This window comes from Gracilinanus agilis, chromosome 2 (genome assembly GCF_016433145.1).
Source record: "Gracilinanus agilis isolate LMUSP501 chromosome 2, AgileGrace, whole genome shotgun sequence".
NCBI lineage: Eukaryota > Metazoa > Chordata > Mammalia > Didelphimorphia > Didelphidae > Gracilinanus > Gracilinanus agilis.
The window spans coordinates 369,225,402-369,246,018 of record NC_058131.1 but is presented as its reverse complement, the minus strand read 5'-3'; the positions used below and the strand labels follow the sequence as shown (position 1 = coordinate 369,246,018).

The 20,617-nt window shown below is 40.4% G+C and overlaps 1 protein-coding gene across 1 annotated transcript in view; it reads right to left on the bottom strand.

The window, feature by feature from the left end:
- SLIT3 (slit guidance ligand 3) overlaps positions 1-20,617 on the bottom strand; it is an 835,110-nt gene that overhangs the window by 255,764 nt on the left and 558,729 nt on the right. Inside the window, exon 5 of the mRNA XM_044659841.1 lies at positions 14,164-14,235. Within this exon, the coding sequence (XP_044515776.1) occupies positions 14,164-14,235 (72 nt within the window). The remainder of the gene's footprint in view (positions 1-14,163; positions 14,236-20,617) is intronic.

Genomic DNA, 20,617 nt, shown 5'->3' with positions numbered 1-20,617 from the left:
AATAGCAAATAATAGCTGTTGGTTTAAAAGGACACATTCTAATACATCTACTTAAAAAAGCTGAATGTTTCTGGCAGAGATGGAGTACTCTGTGCTGACACCACAGGAGAGACACATATGGATTTGTCAACTCTGATACAACTCTGAAACGAAACACTACCTTCCAATTCAAAGTGCAACAGCATCTCACATGAGGACACTGGACACTTTCCTCTCAGAGTGGCTGCTCCGAATGCTCTGCTGATCTTCTCTGCTCTCCCCTTTCTAAGTCATCCCGTACAGCAAGATCATTGCTATCCTGGCTTTTCTCAACAGAGAGATAAGAAATGCCCTCTTCCCATTACTCATTTCTATGGCTGAATGCAGTAAGATGGGGAGGGAAATGAATAGAAGGGCCTGGCTGTAACTGAAACAACAGCCAGCTTTAGAAAGGTCCACCTGTCTCCCCAGTAGAATTCCAAATCTTGAGAAAAATCTCACCCTTCCTCCTATCTATTCATGAAGGTATTCTCCTCAAAATTTTAGAAAACGAATGTTAAAAAAATTAATATTAAAATTAGTAGTTAAAACTAATGTTAAAAAATCTTTACAAGTAATTGAGAAAAAGAAAATATTGGGAAAGAAGTGTGTTGGATGAGAAAAGATGAGAAAATCAGTATTTTGTCTATACAATACTAAATGACTGTTTTTCTTTTAAAAAGAAATTTACAAATGGATAAAGAAGGAAGAGGAAGAGAAGAGAAGGAGGAAAAGGAGGAGAAAAAGGAGGAGGAAGAGAAAAGCTCTGTTCTACAAAGTCTTCCAGTTTGACTGTACCAGTATGGTTGCTGTATTACATCTCTAGCGATTACTCGCCTGATATAGAAAATTTTTCCTTCCTCATTTTGTTAAACCCCTGTGAGTTTATCTGTAAAATGGGCATGATGACACAGGGTATGCCTGAAAGTCTTTAGTGCTGTTTTAAAACTTTATGAGCTTAAAAAGTGCATTAGGACTTTTCAGACACCCTGTACTTTCATGCCTTCCTCATGAGGTTCTTTGAAGGGAAATACTTTGTAAACCTTAAAGAGTTATAGAAATGTGCATCATAATTAATAATACATTTCCAATTTTAAAGGCTTCCTGTTAGGTTATCTGCTCTTTTACGAACTCATGGAATAGTTGGCTGGAAGGGTCTTTGAAGATTAAGTAGTCCATCCCCTTCATTTTAGAAATAAGAAAACTGAGGCACTGGGAGTTTGAAGCCATTTGTCACCCAGAGAATTAGTGTCAAAGATGAAACCTAATGCCAGGTCATTATACTTATTAATAATAATAGCTAACATTGATATAAGATTTACCATGTGCCAGTCACCATGCTAAGCACTTTATAATTATAATCTCATTTGATCATCACAACAACCCTGGGAGGTAGATTCTATTATTATCCCCATTTTACTGATGAGGAAACTGAGGCAAACTAGGTAAGTGACTAACCCAGGGTCATACAGCCAGTGTCTGAGGAAAAATGTGTACTAAGGTCCTGGCACACCACTCTGTCTACGGTGCCACGCAGCTGCCCCAGTCCTTTTCTCTTCACATTGAATCAGTTGCAAAGTCTTTCTGATTCTTCTTTCAGCAAGTTTTTCTTATGTTCTTCCTTTTCTCTCAATTGGCACCCACTCTAGTACACATCCTCATCACTTCTCTGGACTATTGTGATTGTTTCCTGATTGTTCTCCTTATCTCCAGCCCCTCCCTTATCCAATGTATCCTTAATACCACTGTCAGATGGATTTTTCTAGAATATGGATCTGACTCATGCCACTTCTCTGTTCAAGAAGCTTCAATGATTCCTTCTTGGACCTGGAATAAAATGCTAATTTCCTTATCTGGCATTTCAAACCCTTCACAACCTGGCCCTAGTCTTCTCCTCCCTCCCACCTCCAGTTCATTACACTATGTTCTAGCTGCATAGAGCATAGCCTGAAGAGGGAAGTCTAGAGTCAGTGAAACCAAATATGAGAAGTACTGCAATAGTTAAGGGGAAAAAGTGATGGGGACTTCACTGGGGACAGCTGTGGTGTAACTGGAGAGAAAGAGATAGATACAAAAAATATTGCGATTACTGGCACATCTCTGATGAACTATGTTAGTTCTTGGGACCTACTATGGCAGGTGGTTTGGGTGATTTTGAAACAGATACTTCTGAAAATCATTGGGTACAGAAAAGTCTGGCCACAGGCTTAGTAGAGGTAGAGAAGGCAGTAATAAGAGACTTTGGATGAATCTGGTCCAAACAATTCATAAATGAGGATCTCCTCTAAAACATTCAGCCCAGGTGATCATCCAGATTTCATTTACAGACCTCTAGTGAGGAGGAGACTGTCACACCTCCAACCTTATCCATCTCATTCCATTTCTGAGTAGGTGTTACAATAGGAAAAGCACCAGGCCTGGAGTCAGGAAGACCTGAGTTCAAATCTAGTCTCAGATACTTATTAAAGCTGTGTGACCCTAGGCAAGTCACTTAACCCTTTTGGCTTCAGTTGCCTCATCTGTAAAATGAGCTGGAGAAGGAAATGGCAAACCACTCCAGTATCTTTGCCAAGAAAACCTCAAATAGGATCACAAAGACTTAGACACGATGAAACAACTCAATAACATTCTAAATATTATTTTTTTCTTAGCTCATCTACATCTGCCTTCTCCTTGGGTTCTATTCATTGCTCTTTACGTAGCCCTTGCGGCCACACCAACAGTTCTAATTCCTTTTCTTCATGCCAATCCATCTCATATCTATTGAATACACTGATACATTTAGCCTAGAAAAGACTCAGAGGGAACATGATAGGTGACAAAGCTTCTGAGAGATTAGATTTATTCCCTTCGGCCCAAGAGGGAAGTATCAGGAACAATAAGGGAAAATTGTTAAGAGGCCACTTTTGGTTAGGTATCAGAAAAGACAAAAAACCAAAAGCTTCCTAACAATTAAAGTTAAACACTAAAAGTGAAATGGGCTGCTTTGAGAGGTGGGCAGAGGACCCTTGGAGGTACATATTATAGTGGGGGCTCCTTTCCTGCACAGGCTAAGCCCTGAGGTCCCTTCCAATTCTCAGATTTTTTGTGATTTTGAAATACTTGTCTATTAGCATGCCTCCTCTACATTTCCCCTTTTCAGACTAAAAATCTCCAGTTACTCCAATTTATCTTCCCTTGGCATGATTTCTAGGCACTTTGGTCTGAGCTGATCTCCTCATCCTTTGAACATACACAACACTTACTGTCTATACTCCATCATCTCTTCATCCTCTGAACACTGACTCTCTGCACCCCACTTCTTGCATTGTTTGCTATCTTTTCATGAGTATGTACCATATCCTTAAGTAGACTGTAAAGTTGTTGAAAATAGGAATGTATCTTGTAATAACACTTAGCACTAGGGCTTGCAGGGAGAGAGCAATACAGAGAAGAGTGAAGATCTCAAAATATATTTGCTTACTGTTGTTGTTCCGTCATTTCGGTTGTGTCACTGTGATCCCATTTGGGGTTTTCTTGGCAAAGACACTAGAGTGGTTTATCCTTTCCTTCTCTAGCTCATTTTACAGATGAGGAAACTGATGCAAAAAGGGTTAAGTGATTTGCCCAGGGTCACACAGCTTGGAAGTGTCTGAGGCCAGCTTTGAACTCAGGAAGATGAATCTTCCATGACTCCAAGTCTGGCATTCTATCCACGGTGCCACTTAGACTCTTACTTGCTTATTGGCCTGTTGATGTTTTTAATAATAGCAAGCATACATATAGCGCTTGATTTTAAATATTTTATTAAATATTTTATTATTATATTAATTATTAATAAGTAATTATAAATAAATTTAATAAATATTATTTCACTTGTCACAACAACCTTGTGAGGTAGGTGCTATTATTATCCTCATTTTACAGACAGGGAAAATGAGGCACTGGGCAGCTAAATGACTAAGTTAAGAGAAAAAAAGTCTCAGGTAGCTCACTAGAGATGACGGAGTCACCAAATGCAGGTGACAAAGTTTCTTTCTTCATCATCATTACTACTTTTTGTGCCATAGAAAAGGGCCCAGCATCCAAGAGTGAACTTTCTGCAGTGACTTTATGTAACCTGAAGTCACCTCTACAAATGGGCAGAGCCCAGGAGCAGCTTTTGCAGGGAGAAGTAAAAGGTCCTAAGGTCACTGTGACTAGTTCCTTTAAAAGCTATTTCTAGGCTAGTCTCCACTTCTCTGCTCATGCTCCCTTGGGCTCTTCTTTGGTGTTCAAACTCTCCAGAGAAAAGATCAGTCCAGAGGTGGGTGTCTTACAAGAGCATCTCTGAAGTACTCTCTGAATCATGTAGGGAGGGAAGACTGCATTTTCCCTTGGGGATTGGGGTATGGATAAGGTACTTTTCAGAATATTTGTTCGGAAACTTCCTAGGTAGATTTAGGGCTTAGCAGGGCTAAGTGCCTTAGACAGATTTGAACATTTTGGTTCACAAATAAAAACGATCTGGGCAATAACTCTTCTAAGAAAACTACATGCTATGATCCCCCAAACAGCACAGCTTTCATGAGCTGCATAACATTGCCTTGGTTTTCTTATTTCCTGCCAAGATAGCATCTTGTGCTGTCAGCTCCCAACTTTAGTGATATTCCCATAGTGCCATAGGCTCCCTGGTCTGAAAAGCCCTTAGAAATATAATTTTAATCAATATTCTTGGTCCTTACGATGGGCAGTCCACTCCCAAAAGATAGAGATTAAGGTAATGGTGTTAAACTCAAAGAGAAATGGGGGGCAGGAGGCATGAAACTGTATATACACACATCCCAGTGGTCCACATATTAATTTAGTTTTAAATGTAATATCTATATTCTATTGTATTTTTATTTATTTTGCTAAATATTTCCTAATTACATTTTAATTTGATTTGGGCCATACTCAGGAGTGTTAGGGGTTGCAACTGGACTGCTGTTTGACTCCTCTTGTTTGAACTATATTGCATTAATTTCAATATGTGTTATACACTTTTTTTCCCAACTCCCCAAAATAAACTAGTTTGGAGAAAACTTAAATGCAATATTATTTCCCTATCTTTTTCAATTTGCAAAGAGATCTTACTTTAGGAATACAATACATTTTTGGCTGGATCTCTTATATTTAGTCCAGTTCTTACTTCTTAACCTGCTATGTCTATGTATATATAGTCTATGTATATATAGCTGTTCAGTTATTTTCCAGTCATATTTGATTCTTCATGACTCCATTTGGGGTTTTCTTGGCAAAGATACTGGAGTGGTTTGTCATTTCCTCCTTTAGTTCATTTTACAGATGCGGAAACTGAGGCCAATAGGGTTAAGAGACTTGCCTAGGGACATGAAGCTAGTGTCTAAGGCAGGGTGTGAACTCAGGAAGACTCATCATCTTCTTGACTTCAGGCCTGGTACTCTATCCACTGCACCACCTAGCTCCCTATTTTGTATATTTATATGTATTTTATGTATGTATATATATTTGTATATATATATATGTAGATAGATATCTACATAGAGATCACTGCATTTCAATATAATCAATTTCCTTTATAATCCTACTGCATTTTGTTTTATTTATTTAAAAACATCATTCTGAGAGAACCCATAGGTTTCTCCAGATTTCCAAAGGAATATATGATATACCACACACACACACACACACACACACACACACACACACACACAAACAAACAAGGCTATAAACCTTTCATTTGAACAAGTGTAGTAATGGTCTGCTCTAGTCCTCTTAATTCATCAAGCCTAATTCAACCAGTACTTGCTGAATATTCTCTATGTGCCTAGCACTGTGTCATATAGAATAAGTAGAAGATGTACTTGTCGGGCAGTTTGGCATGGTAGAAGAATGCTAGACTTGGAATAAGTGGAGAGCAGTCCACCTCTGAAGCTAAGTACGTAGGTCCCCTTTGGCAAATCATTTAACTTCTCTTTGCCTCAATTTCTTCTTCTATAAAGAAGGCACAATAATCTGCAGCACCTATCTCACAGGATTGTCATGGGAATCACAGAAGATAATATATAGTTTATTGCATTAAGAATGTGGGGATGCCCTGTATATAGGTAAAGGCCAAGTCACAAAAAGGATAGAGGTACTGAGGCTTTGCTCTAGGATATCACCATGTGAGGGTCATGCTTTGTCTCCAGTGGTAGTCCAGAGACAAATCTCCCCACTCTTCATGGTCCTCCGTGAAACAAAATAAATGACCGTGCTCTCTTGCCTTATTTCCCATTCAGCTTTCTCTGCTATCCAGTGATTCTCTTCAATTAATCAGTCCCATTCCCCCTCCCCCTTATTGCTCTGACACCCCAATCACAGGGGCTCATGTACAACCCCTGTGGAGGCAAAATGGTTTGGTTTGGGTGTCTAGTTATCTCTCTTTAGTCAGATCTTTACTTAAATTTGGCATCAAATTAGGTACTTAATAAGTGCCTACTATGTGCTAGGTTCTTGATATAAAAGATAAGAAACGAAACAGTTCTTGCCCTCAAGGGACTTATTATTATGAGAGACAACATATACACACAGAAGAATATATAAAATAAAGAGAAGGTAACCTGGAGAGAAAGCAGTAATATCTGGAAAAACAAGGAAAGGTCTTACGGTCTGAAAGCACCCATGGTTGGTACCTGATTCGGCACCATCTCTCCCTTTCCTTATCCATCCTCCCACTCCATGTGGCACTTTCCTCTTTGCTGCCACTTTACCCATCCCCTCTATCTTCTATGTTACCACTAAAACTGATCCCTCTTCTTCCCACCTCAGGCAAAAGCGTTCTTACTTAGGCTTTATATAAAGTACTTTATAACCTTGAAAGTGCTGCACTGGGCCGGGGGATGGGAGGGGAATTCTGGTTGGGGAAACTAGGGATGTTTTAACTTGAAGAAGAGAAAATCTGGGGGAACATGATCACCGTTTCCAAATATCAGAAGGGTTGTTATATAAAAGAGGGATTATATTTATCCTGCATGGCTTTCAATGGGAGAACTAGGACCAATAAGTAGAGATTCGGGGAAGCATATTTTGGCTCTAAGGTCCTTTTCAGCTTTAATAGCCCATGATTCTATGAGTGCAAGAAAGAACAATTTGAGCTGTCCTAAAGTCGAATAGGATGTCTCAGGAGATCACGAATTTCCCCCCTTATCAGAAACCTTTGAGTGGAGGTTTGTTTGGGTTGATGGTCCCTTCTGATTCTGAAAGGCTCTGTTTCTAAGATCTCAGGGATCTCTTGGGCAGGTATCCTGTCAAACTTGTATTCCCACGCTGCTTCTTGTTAGAAGGAAGATCAGACTAAGCCTTAAGCATTTCTTCTGGTTATTATGTCCAGTATTATAAGCAGTGGAGAGATGGTTGTCTAGACTTGAGCTTCTTCCAGAAAGGTAACACACAAATCTGATTTATATAAACAGTTTCCCCTAAACCTTACCATCAGATTGTACTTCCTCAGAGCTGGCTTGCAATTTTACAAGCCAGAGAATCATTCTTGTGATGGAATGTTCATGTACCTCTAACTAATGTCTCCTCCTCTGTCCTATCCCAGATCTTTGCAATAGGAATTAAACTCACCAGGATCACTGCAGAGCTATGCCAGGGAGAGAATGCTAAAGGTGAGTGGAGCTGGTAACAGGGTGCTTGTCCAGGTTTATCTCCACGCACATGTCTCTGCACACACACACACACACAGATTACATCATGCTCAGTGGGGCAGAGACAGCTCCCATTAATCTCAGGAAGCACAGGGGCCGGCATGGGCAGCAAGGCAACACAGACAAACTAGAAAACACAAAGGCAGCCTGACCAGCTTTGTTTTCAAACAGTCAATTCCAAATTCTGCTAGCTGGCAAAGACAGGGGTTATTGATTTTCCCTTCTGGAATGCTTGTCCTGCACACCCTGAGTAAATGGAAACTGAAAAACAGAGGAAAACATGACTGCTGAGAGAGCTAGGGCTAGATGGGCTGTTTTTTTTTTTTAATTTTCTGTGTCAGTTTTTATATTTTTCTTATTAGGTTTTGGCTGGATTACAGCTAGCCATCTTTCCTTGTCTGTTTATCTCCTTTGTATTCCCAGCACTTAGCACAGTGCCTGAAATATAGTAGGTGCTTAATAAATGTTTGCTATTGACTATTCATCTTTCTTTTTCTCAGTGGGATGGTTTCTCTGGCTATACACTATAGGTATTATACTAGGCAGAGGGGATACAAAGATAAAAATCAAACAATTCTGGACCTCTAGAGGCGTATGATCTATGTAAGAAGGCACCATATGCTTCGGCATTAAAATATAAAGTATAGGTAAAGGAATTTCTGAAAGGAGGATGCAACCAGGAGGATTAAAATGGCTTTCTCTAGGAGGGGTCAAGATAATCCTTAAAGCCTGCTAGGAGGCAGCTAGGTATCCCAGTGGATAGAGTGCCAGGCCTGGACTCTGAAGGACCTGGGTTCAAATATGGCCTCTGACACTTCCTAACTCCCAATTGCCTACCCTGCTGCATTTCTGTATTAGAATTGATACTAAGACAAGGTAAGGGTTATTTTTTTTAAAAAAGGAAGAATGCTAGGGATTCTAGGAGGCCACTGTAAGGAGGAGTATCCGTCAGTCATAGGGGACAGCCTAGGGAAGACCAAGGTTGAATATATAAATTTCAGAGTAGTCTATGTAGAGGTTGAACCAATAGGAGCTGTTTATGAGTACATCTGTGTCTCTCTTTTTCTGTCTCTGTCTCTGTCTCTCTGTCTCTCTCCTCTTTCTGTCTCTGTCTGTCTGTCTTTGTGTCTGTCTCTGACTGTTTCTCTTTCAACTCCCCATACCCCTTTCTCTAATCAGGCAGCAAAAGGGATGGTGCTGTCCACAAAACAGCTCTGTCCTTTGGTAATTGCTGAGTGGCATTCCGTGTTAATTACTTTCTCTCCCTTCTCTTTTGAAGCAGGAAGCAATTAGGGGCTTCCTTCCTGTGTCTGGGAGGCAATGCTCAAAGTTCCATCAGCTTCTCCATTACACTAGTGACTTTGTGCTCCCACTGAACACAGACATCTCTTACATTCTTTCTTTTTAGCACTGGGGAAAATAGAGGGGTTTCCAATGATATTTCATACCCACACCAACTTAGACCAATTCAGAAAGCTTTTTCTCTTGCTGTATCATTTGCTTTCTTAAGGAGGAAGGAAAGGGAATAAGAATTTGTGTAGTGCCTACTATGTGCCAGGCACTGTTCTGAACATTTTTTAAAAAATAAATATTGTTGGTTTTGAGCTTCACAATAATGCAGTGGCAGAGGTGGTATTATTATCTCCATTTTACAGGTGAGGAAACTGAGGCAAAAGAGGTTGTGACTTGGTAGGGTCTCACAGCTAGTCAGTGCTTGAGGTCATATTTAAACTCAAATCTTTCTGACTTCAGACCCAGTCCTCTATCCACTATGCCACCAATTGCCTCTAACTCATCACTCCTCCAGTTAATCTCCTTACCAACTTGGGCTCATAGAAATAGTCAGTGGAAGAGGCCAGTGACAATCCTAAATCTCTCAGCAAAATGAGGTTTAAGGAGAGAAGTCTAAGCTAGGAATTCTAGGTTTTCCTTTCCTGTTAAAGTTTGGATAAATTGTTAAATCATTTTGGACCTTAGTTTTCTCACCTGTGAAATGGGGACAATTAATATCTCTCATCTTCTTAGGGAAAGCTGGTGGATTCGAGGATGAGCTAATAGAACCTATCCAGTAAAAATAAAAATGTGGCAAATGCAGATAGCTCTTAATTAGCTACAGAATTGAAGAGCAACAGTCAGATGAATACTCTATTTGTTACCACGCCTGACTCTTTGTGACTCCATTTAGAATTTTCTCAGCAAAGATACTGGAGTGGTTTACTATTCCCTTCTCCAGGGCATTTGACAGATGAAGAAACTGAGACAAATAGGGTTAAGTGACTTGTTCAGGGTGACACAGCTAATAAGTGTCTGAGGCCAGATATGAACTCAGGAAGAGGAGTCTCCCTGACGTCAGGCTCAGCGCTCTATCCACTGTACCATCTAGCAGTCTCCTGGATAACTATAGCAAAGGAAAATTTGTAAGAAGCACATTCGGAATTTTTCCTTTCCAAATTTGTTCTGCTTAACTATCTATATGATGACAATACCAGACTGGAGGATGCCTCATGTTCCTACCACTTCCAGTACTATATGATGGAAGTGCCTTTAGAGACAGCCTTTCCTTAAAAGGTCTTTTCTGCTTTCATGGCTTCAATGCTGACCTCCATGCAGAAGACTCTCCAATTTTTTATCCTCAGCTCTGACATCTCTCCTAAATTCCAGTCCAGTGTCTCCAAATGCCTTCTGGATAGTTCTATTTATAATTAGAGAGTAACAGTGTAGTTGAGGGGGCATCTAGTCTCCAGTTTGTCAGTCGAAGAAATGATACATGGAAAGTGTGAGTGGCAGCACTGGGTCACATGTCTCCTCCTTCCTAGCTCAGTATCTTTCCAAGATTATGGGATCACCATCATAGATTGAGAATTGGGGGGACATCAGAGGTCAAGATCCCTCATTCTGCAGATTTCACAATTGAGGCACAGAGAGCAGAAATGTTTTGTCTAAGGTCTTATAGGTTATAAGTGGCAGAGTTGGGTCATCTGAATATAAGTCATTTCTCCTTATGCTGCTTTGGTGCCCTCTATGTGGCCTAATTATTTGTTGATATAATTTTGATTTGCCTTTTTACTGAGTCACAAAATATTACCTGTATGTTCTGCTGTGACTTCAAACACACCATGTTCATAATCAAATCTGTATATTCCCCCTAGCCTGGCTTCTCCTGACTTCTTTACTTTAGTGAGGAGCCTTTAAACCTTTAGCAATCTTCTCTATCATTCTTCCTGTTACTCAGGCTAAGAACCTAAGATTTATCCTTCTAGTCCCTCTCTCTACCTAGTTCTCATATTCAGTTAATCACTGTCTTGTTGATTCTTTCTTTTTAAAATCTAGCATACATTCAATCCTCTCTATGCTCAGTGTCACTATCCTAGTACTGATCTTAATCACTTCCCGCCTGCCCTGCTATAATTATTGTCAATTTGGTCTCACTGATCTATTCTTTACCTTTTTATGTGATACCTACCCTTTACTTTTACCTGTCCTTCTCCCCTTTAACTACTGCATGATTAAAATTAAATTAAAATTTTTTTTAATTAAATTAAATTAAAAATAAAAATTAAATTAAAATTTTATTAAAATTAAAATTTTCTGAAATCTGAATTCATCACATCACTTCCTCTTGCTCAAAAGCCTTCAATGGCTCCCCAGTGCCTAGAATATAAAATACAAACTTCCTTTAGCTTGGTCTTTGACACTCTCCACTGTGATCTCAAACTACTAATATTGTTTTCTGACACAAATTCTGCACTCCAGGCAAGTTGTATTGCTTGCTTTTCCAAAACTTCTTAGATATTTCCACCTCTATACCTCTGCATTATACTCACATGGCTGCCTTCAATCTTCATCTTGGTTTTTCTGAATTTTTTTCCCATTTTTTAAAAGGGGTACTCAAATCCTACCTTCTTGATGAATCTTCCTATGACTATTCCAACCCAAACTGATGTTTTTTTTTTTTATCAATATTCCTACATCACTAAGTAGCTGCAACTCAAAAATGGAAAGATATACACTGCCTGATGCTATTAACCATCTTTTTATAGGTAAAGACTATCAGTCCCCTTTGGGCAGAGGTTGCATATTATATCAGTCCCAAAGGACTTCAACAGATTGCTTCAGCATGTATTAGGTGCCATTCAATAAGCATTTATTGACAAATTGATCAAATGTGTAGCCCTCTTTTAATTTGATTAGTTGGTTAGCAATGGATTTCCCCTCTATCCCCCAAGTGTAACCAAGTGAGAGGATGGTTACTGATTCTTCTCCCTGAAGAACAGAGTGGTTTGGATCTAGGATTAGCTCTTGCAGTAAACTTTGTAAGTGGATACGCTAAGTCTTTGACCTCGTTGCTCCTGCTGCCTTTGAATGACTGCGGAGATGCTGGAGACACTATATAGGTTCAGCAAGACTACAGATGACGATTCATGGATTGCTGTCAGTTTGCTAAATACCTAAACTGAAAATGATTAGTTCTAGGGCATTGCTCAGAAATGATTGCGGTACACAATTTTCACACGTCGATTTGTATAGAATCACATAATATTAATTAAGATTTCAGATCTTAGGCATGTGGCCTCCCCTTTTCAAGCTTCATTTTCTTTATTATGTGAGAAGTTGGACTAAATGAGCTTTCAGATCTTTTCTAATGCTAATAATCTGTGGTTTTTGTAGAAATACTTTGCCTTATGGACTTATTTTGTCATGGTGGACACTCGTCAGTCTCTGGTAATCCTAAAGAACAAAATGTTATAAAGTCTCAAAATCTTAAAAGTGCCACATAGCAGGATAGGGGATTATTAGATGCTAAGGGGGCATAGTATGAGCAGGGGACCTGCAATCAAATCCTGATCCAGACACTCCTAACTGTGTGACCCTGGCTAAATCAATGAGCTTCTCCATGCTTCAGTTTCCTTATTTGTTAAATGAGGATAATAATAGTTCCTCCATGATAGAGTTGTTATGAGGATCATAGATGCTAAGAAATGTAAAGTGCTTAAAGCACTATTTAGGTGCCAGCTATTAATGTTGTTGTTATAAATTTATCTGGCTTATAAATTTATATTTTCCTAATCTGGATTTTCTATAAAAAGAAAACAACTGATAGAACAAAGAAGTCTTTTCTTATGTCTGACCTACATCTCTCCAGCTGTAGACCTCTCTTTTGGCACTTCTGCAGCCCAATCTTGTCTCTATCCAAGGAATAATAATAATAATAGGTAACATTTATCGAGTGTGCACTATATGTCACATACTATGTTAAGTGCTTTATTATCATTATCTCTTTGGGGACTCACAACAACTCTAGGAGGCACATATTATTCTATGTGCTTGATATTATTATTCTCATTTTATAGATGAGGAAACTGAGGCAAGGATTATGCAGCCACTAGGGGCCTGTCCCAATAGCACATATGGACGTACTTTTTCCAAGAACCTTCAAACATCTCTGCCTTCTACCTTGAAGCATCTTCTGCTCTCATTTATTCATCCTAGCCTGTATGTAAAATACCAACTTTGCTTTAAACCTTTTGCAATATCTTTCTCAGTAAAGTAGGGAGCAATAACACGAATCTGGAAGTCATCACTTACTTCCCCAGTGGATCTCTGAAAACTGAAAATCTCTACATTAATTATAGGGGAAGTGACAGTTGGGAGTCATAAAAAACTCATCCCTGCAAAAGGAGTGTTCTGCCCCTGAATTGTGGGGATGCCAACTGGCAGAAAGGTTTGTATATGGAAACCAGACCATCTCTCAGTGCTCATCTCCAAACCTGACATATGTACTCTACACATATGGAAAACAGTTGCTTGGGCAGACAACACAGAAGAAGAGCTCAGAAGGTGCCTGCCATCAACTTGCCAAGTAGAGACACTTGCAAAATCGCCCTGAGAAGCAAGAAAGAAATGTCAAGAGGTGACAGGTGAGGAGTCAGGCTAAACTCCCTGGACAAAAGTGATCGTGTGATTCTCTGGATCCTGGGCCGCCGCTGCTGATCTGGCCAAGGATGCTGCCTCTCCTCCTATGGAAGTGTAAGGAGTACTTGGTGACGATGGAAGAGACGAAAAATGTCCCTTCCTCCTCCAAAAAAACCCCAGCAAAATAACTGACTTGGTACACCTGCTGTGGAATTTGAGGTAGAGCCTTTGGAGATCATTTGACAATAGGCCCTGAATCTGTTATAAAGGGGCCCTGAGTGTGAAAGACTCCTGATCTGCGTGTTATCTCCCCCACTCTAAGTCTCCTGAGAGGAAAGACTGTGCTATTTTTCACCTTTGTATCCCTTGCACCTTGCACAGTTCTTGGCATGCAGCACTTAATAAGTGTCGAATAAATGCACGGAGACAGACAGAAGGACAACTCCTGCCCACGCTTCCTTCCCTCCTGCCCCCCAGTACCCTGAGTTTTCAGTGAATTCCTCCTTACCCACCCCAGAAAAGGACATATGTCAGGAGAACAAATAATTTGAACTTCACTTACAGGTTCTTCACATCAGTGATGCCTCGGAAAGCCTTCCTCGGGATTCCCTGTATCTGGTTCTCGCTCAGATCTCTAAACAAGGGAAGAAAAGCATCCCGTGAATCACCAAGGCCCCCCCGCTTTATCTGCATCCCATTAAGATAACAAAACCCACGGCGTCTTTAGCCACAGTCAGAAGTGTTTTCCAGATTGTTTAGTCTCTGGCTCGGCGACCCACCATCCACATTGTTCTGTAAGTTATAGCATTTGTTGAAACGGTTACCAGGCAGAGAGCACAGCTCTGCCTTCCCTGGTCACACAGCGTGGGTGGTCCCCCACCTCCGGGCCACGAGCTGCTGAACTATTTGTTATAGCAGGCACCCAGTTCCATGTTTATTCCACCTCCCAACGTGGGCCCCTGGCTGCCCTGACAGCCTTTGGCACTCCTCATCCCCGCCTCCCGTGTCTTTTACTAATCTCCCCACTTTCCCTTTGTCACTTGGAACTAGAACACAGCAGCTGCCAGAGACAATCGACCTGCTGGACATGCTTAGTCTCTGGTGGCTGCTGGTGAAGGACCACCTCGATACGGGCAGCCCCATGACAGTTACCGTGCAAGCCAAGGGGGGAAACGTGTGGCGGACACATCCCAGTGGGGAATCGGCAAGTCACAGAACAAAGATGCTAAAAAATACCGAGACGCCTCCTCCAGACATATTCCCTCCCACCCCTCACCCCCGGCCCACCCCCCACTCCTGACTCTCTCATTGACAAGAATGATGAATTCAAATAGCATTTCAGCAAACCTGCCCCAAGTAGAGGTCGCGATGGCAGCTGAGCTAGCGCTGAACACTGCTAACAGTATTCCTGTTCAGGCGTATAATGGATGGCTAGCCTAACAGCTTGACTTCCACCAAGTGCAGAGTTCCTTAGCACTGTTACCATCTATCTATGGATATGCCCAGGAGGTCTCAGTTGCCTTTTCTAAGAATAACACCGAATTTTCTGAAAAAAAAAATCTAGCCTAAGGAATTATTTCCATCCAATTCCATTCCATTCAAGAAGCAATCACCAAATGCCTACTATGTACCTAGTGTTTTGTACTGAGAATACAAAGATAACCATGAACACCGTCACTGCCCTCAAGGAACTTTTATTTCCCCGGGCCAGGGGAGTGGGTGAACACAATGTGTATATAGCTCAATAAATACAAAATACATTTTAAATGAACTGAAAAATAATTGGGGATACTGGTAGGATTAGAATACAAATAAGAAGCATTTTTTTTTGTCAACAGCACTGTCATGTACAGAACTGAATTTTAAGCTAGACAAGCCCTTAGATCATCTTAGACCGGCCCTTTTACTTCGGAAAAGAAGAAAACAAGGAGAGTTGAATTGGTCTGCCAAAAGTCCACACAGTTAATTACTATTGGAAGTGGTCTCCTGACTCTAGGCTGATGCTCTGAGTCTATCCACTACTCCACACTATCCCTATCCCTCCCAAGACCTGCTTTAGATTTTGATGGAGAGTTAAAAGAATTCAGTGATCAAAGTACACCTTAGATTTGAAAAGCTTTCTACATTTTTCTAAAGTGATCTTGCAGGCATGACCTCATTTTGATCTTAGGACAGGACAGAAGTTATTAACTCAGTTTCTTTGTTTTTCTGCTTTTCAAGAGGGAATCTGGACTTGGGATCGTGGAATTCTTTGGTGTGGAAAACTCTTGATAAGGAAATTCTCTCTGATGAAGATTGGTAATATGTCTCAAATTCATAGTTTCAAAAAGTTGGCAGGAGGCACTGAGAGTTTACATAATCAGGATATGTCAAGAGACAGGACTTGAATTCAAGTCTTCCTGATTCTCAGACCAGCCCTCTAGCCATAGTGCCATGTTACTACTCGTGCCTCATTTTCCAATGACAGTCAGGAGGATTAAATGATTCGTCAAACCTGACACTAGAATCCAAGCCTTCTCTATTAGCATCTACTAATTTTCCCTTTTATCACTTAGGTATCAGATTTCCATGTAAATTCCATAAAGAGGGTCATGCTACCAGACATCTGTGCCATGTCTTAACTATAATATCCAGGTTATTAAATTTGCTACTCTGTGATGGGAGGATATAAACATAGTCATCTTTGAACTCCCAGTTAAAATTCACTGATTTTTAAAAGATGTCTGACAAAAAGATACAACTCTATCTGCATATCCCTGGAAGGGGAGCCTGCCATTCAAAGGAGAGTGATCAACCTTCACTGAAACCCGTTATTTGTTCTTTTTTGAAATAACAATAATGACCCACAAAGTCAAGCAAGGAAAAGAGGAAAGGCAAGGTGAAAAAAACAACTTTCTTTTCTCCAACACCAAGAGAGATGCTGAGATGCTTCAGATGTCCAAATCAGTCTCGGTGGTACTCACTGGAACTACTTTTAGACATACCGGGCACTGCTCATGCAGGGGATTTGGGTTTGGCTTTTTTTGGGGGGGTAGTTATAGGCCATCATGACTTCTGGGGTGCAATGACAGGGGGCTCACAATCTCAAATCCATTTTTCTTTTTTGTGCAACTGTTGTAAGTCAATTTGGACTTACAATGAGTTCCATCCCAGCCTCCCCAAGGCCAGCTTGATTCAATGAGTAGGGCTCCAGCCTGGAGTTGGCCCCTGAACAAAAACCCACGATGACACTAGGGGTCAGGAAGTGTCATTGAGGGCACTCTACTGTTTTCCATCAGGCCCAAGGAGAAAGGGGGACTGAGTTGTTGTCATCAAACTAATTCAATTTCTCCCAGTCATCCAGTCTACACCCAGGGCTCCCAGCAGCCACAATTGTTTTTGTTCAGACACTCGCAGACGGGACTGGGCTGTTGGGAGACAAGCCTCTTTCAGTTCCAGTCAAACAGAGGCTGACCTCCCCAGCCAACCTAACAAACAGCACACACCAAAGCCTCCTATGTTTGTTCTTGTTGTCTCCTCCACTGAGAAGCGGGACTTGAGGCACCCAAATGGCCAAAAAGCATATTGGTGAGAGTGGGACCGTGCAAGGGATAGGAGGGATACTTCAGAATAATCACTTAGACTCTTGGTCTGAGGGAACAGCTGTGATCTGCCATTATGGGGCCAAGAACACCAGGAGGCTGATATCATTTGAGCTAAGTAGCTCTGGAAGAAGTCCTAAGCTGTAGAAATGGGGGAGAGTTGGGGCGATGTTGCTTGGGGACAGAAAAGTGACCTTCATACAAAGGCTTGATGCAAGATACTAACACAAATAGAATTCTGAACTTCACTAAGAAAGCAGGACCCAACAAAGTACAAAATTGGGTTTTTGCTAAATATTTTCAAGTGGAAGATCATCTTTGGAATTAAATCCCCCTGTTGAGCAAGATAACTAGCCCTATTCATAGCTAATGAGCCTAATTTACACTACTACTGCCAGCCCAGCTTTGCTTTCCCTGAAGTCCAGCAAAACAGGAAATTGTAGGAAATTCATCTGTTCCCTATGACAATCTGCTTGTAAATTTTATTAATTTTATCTTCCATTGAGTTATTCTTCTCTGGATAACAATACTGCTGCCATCAATCTGCACGATTGTCTATTGATTTTATAAATACCTCTAGTGCTCTGACAAACTGACAGCTGTAACAGTGTTACTGATGCATTGGGGAGGAAAGTTCAGGGCTACAGTCTTCATTTTCTGTAACTGTCCCTTCATAATTATAGCAAGGCCTTTGTGAGGGCCACTAATAGCATGTTTATCTCAGCTTGATTCCAAAACAGAGCTATTGAGGAGCACTAGCCTTGAGAGAGACCATAGAGCTACTTTTAGTTGATGCTTAAATAAAAAAGATCAAATTCTATTCATTTTGCCCAGGAGACTATTTCTGGACAATTGCCGGCTAAGTTTTTAGTGGCTCACTCTTCAGGGCAAGAGTGTTTCAAGGAGAGAGTTGTGGAGCAGATATTCTGGGAAGTGTCTGAGAGAGAGGATTTTTTTTTTTTCAAAAAGAAGATACACTTGAATTTACTGTGTGACTTTAGGCAAATCACTCAACCTTTCTGGGTCTCAATTTCCTTATATGTAAAATGGAAGAGGTTGGACTAGATGACCTCTAAGATTCATTTCGACTCTTAATCTATGATTCTATGAGCCTAAAATAATCTAAATGAACAATGGGTGAGGGTCAATTTCTTCAGGTGACTAAAAGAAGAAGGTTAGGAAATGGGCTCTTTGCAATGGAAAGTTGGGAGAGGGACTCAGTGCATTTTAAAAATGATTAAAGTCTTAGAAGAATCGAGAACTGCATTAGCTAGAGAGCATTCTTTAGCTTCCGGAAAATGATTAACCGACTGATTATTCTATCCAAAAATACAAGACCAGGGAGAACTTATTAAGGAGACAGTAAGTCAAATCGGAGTTGGCAAGAACCAATATATCCCCCACCTGCCCCCCTCTTTTTAATTTACTAAAATGCTTTGGACACAGATTAACTTTCTTCACAAATTTATTATTGCTTCATCTGCCTTGAAACGGGAACTGTAGACACTTTGATAAATGGATTGAAAGGTTGTCTAGTTTCAGTGTAGCTCCTGTAAAGTGCTTCCCGCAGCCCTCCCCATAATATCAGTCCTCAATTGTCCTCGGTGCATCAGCAAAAGACATTTCCCACCCTCTGTTGCCTGCTTGTCTCCCAACTCTCCCTGCACCATCTCTGTCCCCTTTCTGCTCATTTCCTTCCCCTGAAAGTCTATTCTAATTTTACAGATAAAGAAACTGAGTTCTCAGTAAATTAAGTGGCTGTAAATCCAGTACTTTTTTTTCCCCACTGCATTATGCTATCACCTTTGCCCATCATACTCGTGGTCTCCAGAAATCCTAGAAGGGGCTCTGGAGGTCACTTAAACCAAACCTTTCATTTTATAATTGAAAAAATGAGGTCCTAAGGCACTGAAAGACTTGCCCAAGCTCCCAAAAGAGGATATGAAGCCAGGCTTTATGACTCCAATTTCAGCACTATTTCCACTGTTGCATTTTGCTTCCTTTTTAAGCTGCTGATATATAGGGCCTCTTCTCTTTCTCCAGGGTTATCCTTATATAATATAGCCTGATGCTCATACCTCTCTGGTGGTTACATCTTCTATTCAAGAAATAGGATGTGGGATTTTGTTTTGTTTTAGTGAATTCTTTAAGTTTAGGGAAATTGTGGGGGTAAGTTGGTAGTCCTCCAACTTCTTCTAAAGATAATTCCCACAATCACATCAAAGCTATGCATCTCTACAGTCAGAAAGGTTCATCTCTGGCTAGAACTCTTCCATTTCTGATACATAGAGTACAAATGGGAATAAGAAATATAAGAGAAAACATTTAGTGCCTTCCTTATTTAAATGTCTGCGGGAGGAGGGGAACTAGATTCTTTTCTAGTGATGGGTGACGGAGAGGAGGGTATTGCTTTTGTTCTAGAGATTCTCTTCTAGGTAGCAAGAAGCTCACCTACAAAAATTCCTTTAATACTTATCAGATCAGCTTATTTTCCTCATTCCTTGCATTTGTATCCCAAGGGCTTATCACAGTGACTTACATAGAGTAGTTGCTTAATAAATGCTTTTTGAATGAGTGACATACATAAACAGAGGAGGGGAAAGATGTTCATCTGTTCATCTCTTTTAGTCATGTCTATTTTAATTGTTGTCTTGTCTGAGATCAATCGTGATGGAGAGCTCTGTTTTCTTAGGTTATCCTAAGCTATAATAGACCCTAGTATAGCCCCTCATTTTATCTTGCTATGAATCTTCATGTTTCCAGAGGATTTCTTATAAATGACATTGTTTGATTCTGTTTCCTAAACTATTCTGCTACCCTCCTTCAATTTATGGGTCAGCTCATCTCATTGACTTTCATTATAATGATGACTAGGGCTGTGTGTGTGTGTGTGTGTGTGTGTGTGTGTGTGTGTGTGTGTGTGTGTTTGGGGAGGAAAAAGAAGGGGATAGATTTAAACTTAACATTGTACATATTAAACAAAACAGATGCTAATTCCACTAAATATGAGGGAGAAAGATGTTGGGAGGGGAATCCCTTCCTTTGTTTATCTTCTATACAGAACCATAAAGCCATAGGATGCTAATGTTAGAACCTTAGAGAGGAGATTTAAAGTTTCCTTGGGGAAATGGATACAACCCAAACTAGGAGAGTCTGACAGAAAATTGGACTAGATATGGCTGTGTAAAGGAGAACTTCAGGGACAACAACTCTACCTTAACAAGAATCTTTAGACTGAGCAGAATAATCTTTAGAGCTAACGCAGCCAGGATCTAGGTACTAGTGATTTCAAAGAAGGCATGAAGATCTGAGGAAACCAGGAGAACTGAATGTGGCATACAAGAAAGAATTCTTCTCTTCTCTTTCCACTGTACTCTCAACAACTTCTAACAAAGCACACTATCTTCTATGTTTGCAACAAAATAGAGACAATGG